Here is a 13,965-nt window from a genome sequence, read left to right as displayed (position 1 = left end):
CTCAAGTCGCCTCAAAAGATGATATTGGAGTAGTCCAAATCAGTTGCTGGTGTATGTACACAGAAAATAATGGATTTACCTTAAAGGCAATGCCTAGAATTCTGCTGCCAGCCCGTGCAGACAACACTGAGCTAGATGGATCATTGGTCTGGCTCAGGATAAGGCAGATTCCTATCACTGCCTTGTCGCTTATATACACAGTCTGCAGAGAGTGCTTCACGTGCAAGTTTCAAAGGTCTCAGGAGCCTGTTCTGCACAACTAAGTGCAGTGCTTTTAGTGCGGCTACTCCTGATCTGTGAAATAACATCCCTTTTGAGATATGGCAGGCGCTCACAGTCTACACTTTGAAGCTATGTTCTGACATGCTTTTCCAGTTGAATGAATAGCTCTCTGCCATGGGTATCTGTGTGTATGTGTGCGCACGCGCATACACATGTTGGGTTTTTTGTATTGTTTTTAAACTGATTTTTATCTGCTTTTATTGTACACCGCCTTGAGAAGCACGTGTGCAAGGCCAAAATAATAGTAAGAATAACAAGGGCAAGAATGACAAATACAGTGGTACCTCGGGTTAAGTACTTAATTCGTTCCGGAGGTCCGTACTTAACCTGAAACTGTTCTTAACCTGAAGCACCACTTTAACTAATGGGGCCTCCTGCTGCTGCCATGCCGCCGGAGCACAATTTCTGTTCTCATCCTGAAGCAAAGTTCTTAACCCGAGGTAATATTTCTGGGTTAGCGGAGTCTGTAACCTGAAGCATCTGTAACCTGAAGCGTATGTAACCTGAGGTACCACTGTAACAACAGCTAATAAAGCTCTGCTATTTTAGGGCTGGAGATCGTGGCAGGGGAAACCTTGAGTGCCACGCACGGCCTTTTTCGATGATCTCCTCTTTTTGAAAGCAGCCTGCGGAGCCGACGGCCTTTACCGGCACACTTTTTGTAAATATAGAAAACACCTGGCCCCGTTTCTGATTACAAGCCCAGCTGAGTCTGGCCCACGAGGCCGCGTGACTCCAGTCTGAAACGGCTTCTTCGAATCCAGGTCAGAGCCTTCGGAGTGGCGGCAGCTTTTTTGCACTATCTCAGCCACGGTTTTCCTTCCCAGCACGCCGGCCCCCCCTCTTGGCTTTTCCTACCTTGGGAATCTAATGCAGGGAGCCAGAAAACATATGCAGATCCTGCCTTGGACACTTAATTAGGTTATGCGTGAGTAATTAACAATTCCTGCCAGCACTTACGCATGCGAGGTATCACACAGTGGATGCGAGCTTAACCTTGTTACGTCAGCACCTGGAGGTCCCATAGCCTCGGTTTAAGAAAGCAGCTCAGATCTGGGTCACACTTTTTTTGCTTACTCCTCTGATAAATATAGTCGTTGAAAGCCAACATCTTAATCCTTTTAACCGTCTTTGCTGACTAAAAGGATTGTCCCTGTGTGGGCGTTTGCTGCTATAAATATTCCTGGGTTATCGGCAACCTACGGAGGGTTTCCTTCATCCCCGGGCCTATTACATAAATTAGAAGCCTGGGCTGGTTTGAAATAAATACTCTGTTGTTTTTTCTCTAAGGGCAAAGCCTCCTCTGATAGCCTGCCTTTATCTTGAGCTGTCTTTTAAACGAGGGGAGGCCAAGCGCCCGATTTGGCCCCTAAGCAGATCCTGCAAAATGAACTGGACCAGGTGGTTGCCAAGGTCGGGAAACTTATGATGATAATAATAATAATAATAATAATAATAATAATAATAATTTTTATTTATACCCCGCCCTCCCCAGCCAAGGCCTGGCTCAGGGCGACCAACAAGCAATAATAAAAACACGCTGAATGAATATAACTTAAAAACAAGATTAAAATACAACATTAAAATATTAAAATGCAGCCTCATCACAGGAGGAGAAAGGAAAAAAGAAAGAGGGGGAGGGAATCAAATTGGCTCCAAGCCAAAGGGCAGGTGGAACAACTCTGCCTTATAGGCCCTGCGGAAAGAAATCAGATCCTGCAGGGCCCTGGTCTCATGAGGCAGAGCGTTCCACCAGGCCGGAGCCAGTGCTGAAAAGGCCCTGCCTCTGGTTGAGGCTAATCTGACTTCCTTAGGGCCCAGGACCACTAGGGTGTTGCTATTTATGGACCTTGAGGCTCTCCGTGGGGCATACCGGGAGAGGCGGCCCCGTAGGTACGAGGGTCCTAGGCCATGAAGGGCTTTTTTTTTTTTGCAGTCTGAGGTCCGCATTCCATCCTAGGCAACCTTCCCAGGGCCGGTGCTGGGTGGAGCCAAAGGCAAAAGTGGGTGGAGCAATACCTTTTTACCTTTGTACAGTGGGCTGATTTCTTCACACTCACAGGCCCCTCTTTGTTCTCCATCCAGGCAATTGAGAAAGCACAATTGGAGTCCAAGGGCACATTCTGCACCACAAAGCCTCACGTAATCGAATTTTTGTTGTTGTCCTGCTTTTAATCCCCAACACTACAGGTTTATACAGTGGTACCTCAGGTTACATACGCTTCAGGTTACATACACTTCACCCAGAAATAGTGCTTCAGGTTAAGAACTTTGCTCCAGGAGGAGAACAGAAATCAGGCTCCGGCAGCGTGGCAGCAGCGGGAGGCCCCATTAGCTAAAGTGGTGCTTCAGGTTAAGAACAGTTTCAGGTTAAGTACGGACCTCCGGAACGAATTAAGTACTTAACCTGAGGTACCACTGTAGTTCAAAAGTACACAAACAGCCACAGGTATCAGAGATTTCTCCAGGGTCAACAAGTTCGTATCAAAGTGTTTCCAACATCACACCTCTAGTACAGTGGTACCTCGGGTTACATACGCTTCAGGTTACAGGCGCTTCAGGTTACACACTCCGCTAACCCAGAAATAGTGCTTCAGGTTAAGAACTTTGCTTCAGGATAAGAACAGAAATCAGGCTCCAGAACGGACCTCTGGAACGAATTAAGTACTTAACCCAAGGTACCACTGTACTAAACAATGCCTTCATGTGAAAACGTTGAGAAGTCCAAAATACCCAAAACATTGGGTTTTGGTTTGTTTGTTTTTTTGCTGGGTCAACCTCAATTTTAAATGTAGGGAAGCACTGTCTATAGTGTTAAGTCGCTCTGAAGAAAACAGAGGTGTTTCTTACCCATCTCACAAGGATGTTTAGGAACTAATGAGCCTCTGGGCTGAAAGACACAACACAGTCTCTCCCTGCAAACCCATCAGTCACAGGAACGTGGTGTGTTAGTGAGAGCTGGAAATTAACTGGCGTTTTGAAATGCATCCTCCCTAGGTATCACATTCCAATAGGGCTCCATGCCAACCTTTCTGAGGGCTCTCCTGTTTGCCCTGCGTTGAAAGCGAAGTCCACATTGCTCAACAAAGAAGGGTTTTTCCATGGAAAGATGGGGATCCGGAGAGCATTGGCCGATGGTCTCCTGAACATGTCTGAGGTAGGAAGACACACATACAGGGCTTTGCTTGCTAGCCCTGGTGGTATTGACTGTGGGAGAAACCATGTGGCGCCTGTTATTATTATCATTTGAAATAGTTTTTATTCGGTTTTACAAGTATAAAATTATAACAATACCATCATACGTTTCCACATTTGCAGATTCCTCTGAATCTCTGGACTTTCCCCCTCCCCTCCATAGGTCCTATTACTGAGTCTTTTCTACTGCATTTTTTCCAATAATCCATATTTTATATCATTCCATTGTCTCCATTGCTACATTACAAGTGTTACTGTGATCCTGCTAGTGTTTTCATCTGTTTACAGTGGTCTCCAAGATAAATTATATTTCCCCCCCATTCTTTGTTAAAGTTCTGGTCTTCTTGAGTCCTGAGCTTCCTGGCCAGTTTTGCCATTTCGGCCTAGTCCAACAATTTGATATGCCATTCTTCTCTGGTAGGGACTTTATCTTCTTTCCATCTTTGGGCTAATAACATCCGGACGGCTGTCATGGCATACATAAAAAGTCTTTTCTGCTCCCTTCAAATATCTGCACCTATAATTCCTGATAAAAAAGCCTCTGTTGGGGTTTTTTTTGTTGCAAAAGTTAATTTAAACAATTTTTTCATCTCATTATATATCATTTCCCAGAATGCTTTTATTACCTTACAAGACCACCATTAAACTTAGGCAGAAAGTTAATAACTAAAGCCCACTTTAAGCTTTCTTTGACCTTACCTGACCACACCTGACATTATGTCTGACGTCAGGTGTTGGGGCAGGCGGGCAAGGCTAACCCCAAAACACCTTCACAGGATAGTGGGGAGGTCTGTTGGGCCAGGTTTGGGAGATCCTTGGTGTCGAAACATGGTGAGATAGGTGGACATTTCAGCGTGCATGGAAGTTTTGTGTCATCTCAAAGAAATAAGATTTTATTTTGTATTGTTCTTATTTTGAATTACTTGCAGGGGTGGGGGCCCTCTATACCTGAAGTAGCGTCTCCACCCCCATCGTTCAGCCCAGACCCTCAGGTCCACCAGTGAGGGCCTTCTGGTGGTTCTCTCACTGTGAAAAGTGAAATTACAGGGAACCAGGCAGAGGGCCTTCTTGGTAGTGGTACCCTCTGTGGAATGCCTTCCTGGCAAATCTGAAAGAATAGTTATATAATTTTTCTGTAGGTGTTTTTCTGTTTGGTGAAAGTTTTAACGTTTGATGTTGTTGTTCCTGTACTTTTGCTGGAAGTTGCCCAGAGTGGCTGTAGCAACCCACATCAGATAGGTGGTGTATAAGAAAAATAAGTTATTAATTTATGTAAATTTCCAGTGCTTAGAGCCTCTGAACATCTCCATCTGGCCCTGCTTCCTCACTTGTTTTTTGTTTTTGTTTTCTAAATGAAGGGCATCTTCTTCATATACACGGCAACTCTCCTCACCTGCCCTCCTTTCCTTTTACATTCCTAGGTGAAACACGAACTAACTGCGCAGGTTGACTTATTCCGTGAGCTCACAGGTCACCTGCCTCAACACATGGACGGACACCAGCATGTTCACGTCCTCCCAGGTAAGGCAAATCCACACCTTAGGCAAGGATGAGACACCTTTTCCAGGGCCGCACGTCCGGATTTTTATCTTTCCGCATGCACTCTCTCCCCTCCATTCAGGGGAGCAAGAGGCCTGGTCCGAGTTCCAGGACACATTCCAGTCAGGCAGAGGTAAAAAAAGGTAAAAGACTCCTGGAAAGTTAAGTGCAGTCCATAGCTGTCAACTTTTCCCTTTTCTTGCGAGAAATCCTATTCGGAATAAGGGAATTTGCCTTAAAAAAAAGGGAAACGTTGACAGCTGTGGTGCAGTCAAAGGTGACTACAGTGGTACCTCGGGTTACATACGCTTCAGGTTACAGACTCTGCTAACCCAGAAATAGTACCTTGCGTTAAGAACTTTGCTTCAGGATGAGAACAGAAATTGTGCAGTGGCGCAGCAGCAGCGGGAGGCCCCATTAGCTAAAGTGGTACCTCAGGTTAAGAACAGTTTCAGGTTAAGAATGGACCTCCAGAATGAATTAAGTTCTTAACCCAAGGTACCACTGTATGGGGTTGTGGCACTCATCTCGCTTTCAGGCTGAGGGAACCGGTGTTTGTCTGCAGACAGCTTTCTGGGTCATGTGGCCAGCAGGACTAAACCACCTGTGGCGCAATAGAGCACCGCGACGGAAGCCAGAGCGCATGGAAATGCCGTTCACCTTCCCACCGCAGCGGTACCTATTTATCTACTTGCACTGGCGTGCTTTCGAACTGCCAGGTTGTCAGGAGCTGGGACAGAGAAACGGGAGCTCACTCCATCGCAGGGATTCGAACCGCCGACCTTCCGATCGGCAAGCCCAAGAGGCTCCGTGGTTTAGACCACAGCGCCGCCTGCATCCCTAGTCAGGCAGAAACAGGGAAGAAAGGCCGTGGTCTGGGGAGAGGGTGCTTGGGCTTGGAAAGGAGACAAGCCCTGGGGAGAGAGTGCCAAGGACCACACAGACAGGCTTCTGGACTCAAGGCCGGTTCCCTCTCTAGCCCTAATGCCTTAGATGATGGGAGCTCTCTTGACACTGAAGGACTGGAGGCCCCCCCTACCTCCTGCACCTCTCCGGAGCTTGAGCTCACAGTTTGCAGGCAGCTGCCTCGGGTCAGGTTACCTGTCCTGCTAAGGTTGCCTTAAGCCTGGCGGGAGTCTATTTCTCCCCCCCTTTTTTAAATACGTCTTTATTAAATTTTATTGAATATTACAAGAAAATAAAAGAAAGAAAGAAATAGAAACAAGACTGAACAATACATAAAAACATTTATCTACGCATTTTTCAAAATGTAGATTAGAAAAGAAAAGGGATGAAAGATAGATGAAAAGAAGCAAGAAAAAGAAAGAAGAGAAAAAATACTTTCCATAACCAAAATACCAAATTCATATTTCAAACGTTTTCAGTATATAAATCCTAGTTAAAATATTATAACAGACTTCCACCGCATTCACAACATGTCTCTTGGTTATCTAGTTCATCTTAACATCTGTTCTTCAGTCACTTCCTTTCTTTAAGTTCATTCGTAATCCATCAATTCTTTGTATTCTCTATATTCTTCACAAGGTTAGTCTAAGCACAACCAAACTTTCGTATTTGAGCCCTGTTTCTGTAAATATTCATTTAAGCATTCCCATTGTTTCTGTACCATAGTTTTAGATTTATGCCTTATTACGTCCGTCAATTTGGCTAACTCCAGATACTCGCATAATTTACTTAACCATTCCCTTTTGGTTGGGATATTATTTCCTTTCCAGTAACTGGCCGCCAACATTCTCGCTGCTGTTGTTGCGAGAATCTATTGGGAGTCTATTTTGTTGCTTCGCCAGCTCAAAGAGCAGGTGTTCCAGTGACAATCTGAAAGCAGGGAGGTCCCAGCCTTGTCTCTCCCAGTACCCGGCAGTGCCACAGTCTCGGTGCTTGAGAAGCTGGTTTAAGAATGGATCTGGTTCCAGTTCCATGTCACTCACACCCATCCCAAGAGGAGCTCTTTCTGTTCCCATTCAGTCCGCAGTTCATCTGCAGTGGTTCTCTGTATTCCTGCCCTATCCACCCCCACACCCAGGGCGCTGCCTTCAGGATATTACAAGCTGTTCTGCCATGGTACAAAATGATATAGAATAAGAGTACAAGAAGAACATAACATTGAAGACTGGGAAACATTTATTGGATATATGGGAAATCATTGCTTACAGCTGAAATGTTGGCAGCATTAAGATGAATTCAACAGTGTAAATAAGTTCTGATGGATGCAATAATGGAATACTGAATGGTATAGTTTTTGTAAAATATGCAAGGATTTATAGTATGTAAAATGAACAATGGGAAGAGAAGAAGGGGAAGCCTTTGATATCTTAAGGATGTAAAAATTAGTACAGTGGTACCTCGGATTAAGTACTTAATCCGTTCCGGAGGTCCATTCTTAACCTGAAACTATTCTTAACCTGAACCACCGCTTTAGCTAATGGGGCCTCCTGCTGCTGCTGCCGCACCACCGGAGCACAATTTCAGCAAAGTACTTAACCCGAGGTAATATTTCTGGGTTAGCGGAGTCTGTAACCTGAAGCGTATGTAACCTGAAGCAAATGCAACCTGAGGTACCACTGTATTTTAAATTGGAAAACAGAAAAATTAATAAAACTTATATAAAACGAAACAAAATGATACTCCAATCCCAAACATTGAGACCTTGCAGCTTGTAAAGGCTTAAACTAAGAGAAAGAGAGTAAATCAGTCCCCAGAGTTAAAGCGCCATGTTATATATTTATATTTATTTATCTTATTGCATTTATAGCGCCCCGCTTCTTCTCCAGGGAGCTCACGGTGGTATACGTGGTTCTCCCCATCCTCATTCAATCTGCCACAACAACCTGGCGAGGTAGGTTAGGCTGAGAGGCAGAGATTCTGGCCCAGTGTCGCCCAGTGAGCTTCATGGCTGAGTGGGGATTTGAATTCTGGTCTCCCAGGTCTTAGCCCGACACTCTAACTGAGGGTGGCTCAACTTTTCTTTTTTAATACAAATTTTATTTTTCCATTTTCTAGTTTACATAAACAAACGAATGAAAAACGTAGACATATAATCCCCTTTGACTTCCCTCCCTCCCCATTGTGGATCTTAATTTAATGATTTCCCCCTTTGCATCTCTTTCATAACTCTGTTCTTATAAATCCTTTGCCAGTCCATAGTTCAGATTTTTACTACAAGTTTTCTGTCGATCCTACCAGTGTATGTAATTGTTTACAATCGTTTTTCAAATCAATTACAGTGGTACCTCAGGATGCGAACGGGATCCATTCTGGAGCCCCGTTCGCAGCCTGAATGGAACGCAAGACGCGACAGCGCGTGTGCGCAGGTCGTGTTTTGCCGCTTCTGCGCATGCGCGTGGCGTCATTCTGAGCGTCTGCGCAAGCGGAGAAACCTGGAAGTAACACGCTCTGTTACTTCTGGGTTGCCGCGAAGCACAACCCGAAAGCGCTGAACCTGAAGCACATTCAACCCGAGGTATGACTGTATAAACTTTCTCCATTCTTCATTAAAGACCTCCTATTCCTGGTTTCTGATATTTCCTGTAAGTTTTGCCATCTCAGCATGTAGTTCATCAGTTCTGTCTGCCGCTCCTCTTTGGTCAGAATTGTACCATCTTTCCATTTCTGGGCTTACAGAATCTGCGCAGCCGTGGTCCTTTGGGATGGCCCAACTTCTCATACCATACACTGCCTTCATGCAGGGAGGGGAGTGAGGCCAAAATTTGACACAGACAAACACCCCACAGTTCTTGTGGGGTGCTGGCAGGGCTTTGGGAAGGAGGACGGAGGACTCTCAGACCCTGTCAGACCCTTCTTCCCAAAGCCCAGCACCTGGGCTGCATGTGTCCCTTGAGCCATGTATTGGCCTAACCTGCTCTAACCACTGCACCATACTGGTTCTCCATGACAGCACCATGACTACAGCTCCCAGAATTCTCTGAGGGGAAAGCTACAGCTGTTTACAAACAGCCATAGCTTTCCCCCCAGAGAATTCTGGGAGCTGTAGTTTGTTAAGGATTCTGAAAGTCGTCCGGAGGCCCCTATTCCCCTCACAGAGCTACAGAGGGGTTTCACAGTCAGTTCCTCTTCCCAGGGAATTGAATCGGCCAGGAGCAAGAGAGCAGAGCCGGTAATGGACTTGGACTCAAAAGAAAATATGCTCTCTTTTTTTTAAAGGCCTGTACTTCCTTGGAGAAGGGGCGCGGGTGGCACTGTGGGTTAAACCACAGGGCCTAGGGCTTGCCGATCAGAAGGTCGGCGGTTTGAATCCCCGCGACGGGGTGAGCTCCCGTTGCTCGGTCCCTGCTCCTGCCAACCTAGCAGTTCGAAAGCACATCGAAGCACAAGTAGATAAATAGGTACCACTCCGGTGGGAAGGTAAACGGTGTTTCCATGCACTGCTCTGGTTCGCCAGAAGCGGCTTAGTCCTGCTGGCCACATGACCTGGAAGCTGTACGCCGGCTCCCTCGGCCAATAAAGCGAGATGAGCACCGCAACCCCAGAGTCGGCCACGACTGGACCTAATGATCAGGGGCCCCTTTACTTCCTTGGAGAGGGACTTCCTAGTAACCTTTTCTCTTCCAGAGATCAGAAACGTATTTGCACAGGTGCTGGAGGATTATGGGATCACCTATACTCGAGTCCCCATTGAGCCAGACCTTCCCCGCTGCGATTGGATAGACCCGCGCTTAATGGCCTTTTACCTGGGCGTGGAGAAGGACTCCCTAAACACGGTGGATGTGTTTAGGAAACACAAAATAAGGTGAGCAACCTGCACTTTGGAAGCAACTCCGTTTTTTGCCAGTGCTTGGCTTTCTTTTAGTTTCCCGTAGTTTCCAGCTCACCGAGTGCCTTAAAGAGAGTTTCCGTTTATTACGGCCATAGGGCAGCATTTTAAAAAATGGCTAAAATATTATTATTATAAAAGCAAGGTACAATCATTTTTTAAAAAACAAGGCAGAATAAGAGTAGGGAGATGAGAGAGTCACTGGACAGCAAGTTAAAGCAACTTGAAGGATTACTATTACTAAAGCGATCCAGTGGAAGACTGGGGAAGAAGAATCATGTGTCCGAAACACAAGATTTCATAAGCAGAATAGTCACAGTGCCTCTAGAAGGCTTGGTGTGTCTTATAGAGAGAGCCTTCTGTTTGGGTGAAATGGTTCAGAGACTAATTGCACAACAGATTTCCCCCCACCCCACCCCCAAAAATATAAATTCTTGCAAATATTGCAAATGGCAAACATCATCCCCAAATAGGTATTCCCTTTCCCATTCTCTAAGATGCTGCAACAACAAAAGCGTTCTTCCTCTAAAACATTGGGCAGTCCCACCCCCTTGAGGTGGGTGAGATGACCTAGGGTGGTTCTAAGAGGCAAGGAGGCAGCGGGGGAGGGGCACTGGAGGTGTAAAAAAGAAAAGAAAAAAAGCTGGGATCACTAGATAATGTCTATCTGTTTTGTTGAATTAATTAAATGAAATTGTTTTAATTGGATTCTGGAATAAATGTACAATTAATTGTATAATAGGAGGGATGCGGGTGCCGCTGTGGGTTAAACCACAGAGCCTAGGACTTGCCGATCAGAAGGTCGGCGGTTCGAATCCCTGCGACGGGGTGAGCTCCCGTTGCTCGGTCCCTGCTCCTGCCCACCTAGCAGTTTGAAAGCATGTAAAAGTGCAAGTAGATAAATAGGTATCGCTCTGGCAGCAAGGTCAACGGCATTTCTGTGCGCTGCTCTGGTTCGCCAGAAGCGGCTTAGTCTTGCTGGCCACATGACCCGGAAGCTGTATGCTTGCTCCCTCGGCCAATAAAGCGAGATGAGCACCGCAACCCCAGAGTCGGCCACAACTGGACCTAATGGTCAGGGGTCCCTTTACCTTTACTTGTATAATAATGATGATGATGTATATAGTATGGGAATTGTAGGCCAGAACATCTGGAAGGCACAAGGTTCTCCACCTTTCCCTCTCCCATGTATACTGCAGCCTCAGCAATGCCATCCCAGGAGACTGGCGTCTGGCAGCATGATCAGTGAGCTACTAATCAGCCAAGTAAAACTGATGTGATTAATTAACCAAGATTCCATTAATCGACTGACAGCTCGAAGATGAATCCCCCTTCCCCCCTTCTACCGATTGTGATCTTTATGCCTCACAGCATGCTACAGAGCAGAAAGGGTCTGGCACCACAGCAATCTCAAAATTACAATATTTCGCTCCAAATAGATTGCATTTCATGATTGGGCAAAAAAAACAGGGTTGTGGAAAATGCTTGCTCCTTCAGCACTGCTTGTACAATTAAACGCTCATCTTCCTCCTTTCACAGGTGGCCGGATATATATATAGGCCTCAGCACCATGGGCAAAAACATGTCCATCGCCAACATCCTGGGGGCCATTGATAACGCTACAGCGGCTTACCTGCCGGAAGAAGATTCCTCCATTCCTCCTGACTCGCCGTCACGCTCAGATCAAGAAACCAGAACTGTAACCATTGAGCTGATGACGCATCCAGGGTACCCCAGCGTCCCGCCAGTTGGGGGCTGTGGCGAGGGACCCGACGATTTCTCGCAGTCCTGGGAACGCTTGCACGAACTTGAGACGCTCAAGAAAGCAGAGTTGCAGAGCCACTACAGGACAAGGAACATCCAGCTCTGCGCATTTAAAGACCTTGGGATGTGATGCTGCAGTTGTTGCTGGCTGGGCTGGGCCAGGCTAAGCGTGATGTTGAGTGAGGTGCAGAGTTAAGAACCAACCCCCCCCCAAGTAGACCACATGGTGTGGCACAGAGGCTCCCTTTGCAAGGAGAGCTTCCACCCTTTGCAGCTCAGGACAGAGGTGGTGCCCCATTTTCACAGCACTGGGGAGCAGAAGTATCCCTAGGAAGGGAAAGCTTGGACAGTAACAGGACCAGCAGGGTAGGATCTGTAGAGCAGATGGTTCTAGGAGCAGGAACGATTGCATAGGAAACTATATGGGTCTGTCGTTGTGGGCTGGGCCTCTGGTTTGAACTCTGGTATAGAAAAATACACATTTGGATCTGCCAATTCAACATACTATTAGTCTACAGCAGGCATGTCCAATCGCAGGGTGTCCCTGGTTAATCACGGTATCCTGATCGATGGCCCCCCTCCCCCCAAAAAGCTCAACAACTGTGGTCAATTCAATGAGTAGATTACTGCCGGTTTTTTTATAATGGGAGTAGATCACAGTCTTCTGGAAGTTGGACGTGCCTGGTCTAAAGATATTGGTCCATTATGCAGGGGATTCAAAGCAGGGAGCGTGTGAACTCAGCACAAAGCGTAAATAAACACTCTTCACTAAGGTCAGCCACCTGCCTCGCCAATAAAAGCTGAACTGGACCACGTACATAAATTGTGGGGAATTGGCATCTGTGTCCTTAGTTCAGACAATTTATTTCACTTTTTCTGGAGAGGCAAGGAGACACACGAGAGTCCTGATGTTAAATGCTAGCTTCACTGTCACAAGTTTGGAAATTTGGCTGCTGAACAAATTTGCAGGCTGCTGAATGTTGTGGGCAGTTGGGTTGGCGTAGAATGCTGTCAGCCGATGTGCATGAAAAACACCGCTTGCACCATGAGAATAGCGGACAGAATGTGAAATGTACAAATCGATTTAATGACAGAAATATTCTCGAAGGGTTCCATCTTGGGGAACGGTGGGGTCCACAGATCTAGGGCTGTCTGTGTTAGGAGCTGCCATACATAGATAAGTCATCTTTTGCACAGACCTAGACCATAGGGGTCCGTTGTTGCATACGATTCTAAAACAAGTGGCCCTGTGCCAATCATTTCGGAGGCAAACTGGGTTTACCCACAAATTAAATGAAGGTTTCAGCACATGCAGGTGATGTGGAAACAAAATATTAACTCCCTCTTTTTAAAGAGGACTGTGCATGCTATAGTCACTGAACATCTGCATCCAGTCTATTCTGGCTTTGAGATGGCCATCAGATCAACTCTTGGCTTAATATGGTTCTGTTCCTTGGAGTTATCCTTGGGACCAGACAGAACCAAAAGGCTGCCTTGGGTCTGCGGATGGGTGGGATCCCCTAGTGTCAGCTGACAACCAGCCATACAGGGAGTGGGGGAAAGGGTGTGGTCAGTCATGTCTGGCTTCCAGTGAAATACCCCTGATCTGTCTCACTTCCCACTTATGTATCCCAATAGCCACCTCTTAAGCACAATCACGGGGTTTATGGTGTGCCAGGGGAAGGATAGTGCCTCTGGTGGGGGACACGTCATGGTTTGTCCACCTTTGGGCCCCACCCTACACCTAGCTCTCACCTGCGGCTCCTAGAAGCTGCCAGCACGTGACAGCAGCCGCACCCCAGGAACAGCTTCGACTGGCCGGCTAAACCAGGTGATTTCCCTCTGCATGCGAAGACAGGCTCTGGTGGACCGAATGGATGAAACCAGTAATGGGTCCAAGGGTCAAGAAAGTGGCTTCTGCTCATGCTGTGGAGGGAACTGAGGGGTTAGATGGGAAGGTAGCCCATCTAGGAAGAAAAGGCTATAAACCCTACACAAATTCAGTGTAGAGCCCCTGAGAGGGTTGGATGGTGTCTTGGAACGCCTCCTTCTGGCAACTCTTGCAGCCCAGCTGGCTCCAAGCGTATTGCTCTGCTTTCCTTTGGACCACATTGGCGAGGCCAAGAGGGCGGGTCTTGTCATCTGGGCAGCCCTGGACCTCCATACACACCCGACCAGCACCCTGCAGAGGTCACTTCAGTGCTGCCAGCATAGCTGTTTTGACTTCGCCCCCCAGAGGCTCACTCCATTGTCTCTCGAGACAGACGGATGCTGGCAACAGGCACAATGATAGTTTCGACCCATTAAAATTACCGTATTTTTTGCTCTATAAGACTCACTTTTTTCCTCCTAAAAAGGAGAAATGTGTGTGCGTCTTATGGAGCGAATGCAGG

At 46.7% G+C, this 13,965-nt stretch overlaps 1 protein-coding gene across 4 annotated transcripts in view; it reads left to right on the top strand.

The window, feature by feature from the left end:
- Nucleotides 1-13,965, top strand: part of YDJC (YdjC chitooligosaccharide deacetylase homolog) — a 107,707-nt gene that overhangs the window by 88,949 nt on the left and 4,793 nt on the right. For all 4 annotated transcript variants that reach the window (XM_083590548.1, XM_083590546.1, XM_083590549.1 and 1 more), the window contains 4 exons: nt 3,280-3,439; nt 4,899-4,998; nt 9,607-9,784; nt 11,348-13,886. In XM_083590548.1, the coding sequence (XP_083446674.1) occupies nt 3,280-3,439; nt 4,899-4,998; nt 9,607-9,784; nt 11,348-11,702 (793 nt within the window). In that variant the 3' untranslated portion in view covers nt 11,703-13,886. The remainder of the gene's footprint in view (nt 1-3,279; nt 3,440-4,898; nt 4,999-9,606; nt 9,785-11,347; nt 13,887-13,965) is intronic.

Source organism: Podarcis filfolensis (genome assembly GCF_964270895.1).
Source record: "Podarcis filfolensis genome assembly, chromosome: 16".
Lineage (NCBI taxonomy): Eukaryota > Metazoa > Chordata > Lepidosauria > Squamata > Lacertidae > Podarcis > Podarcis filfolensis.
This window is presented reverse-complemented; position numbering and strand designations above follow the sequence as displayed.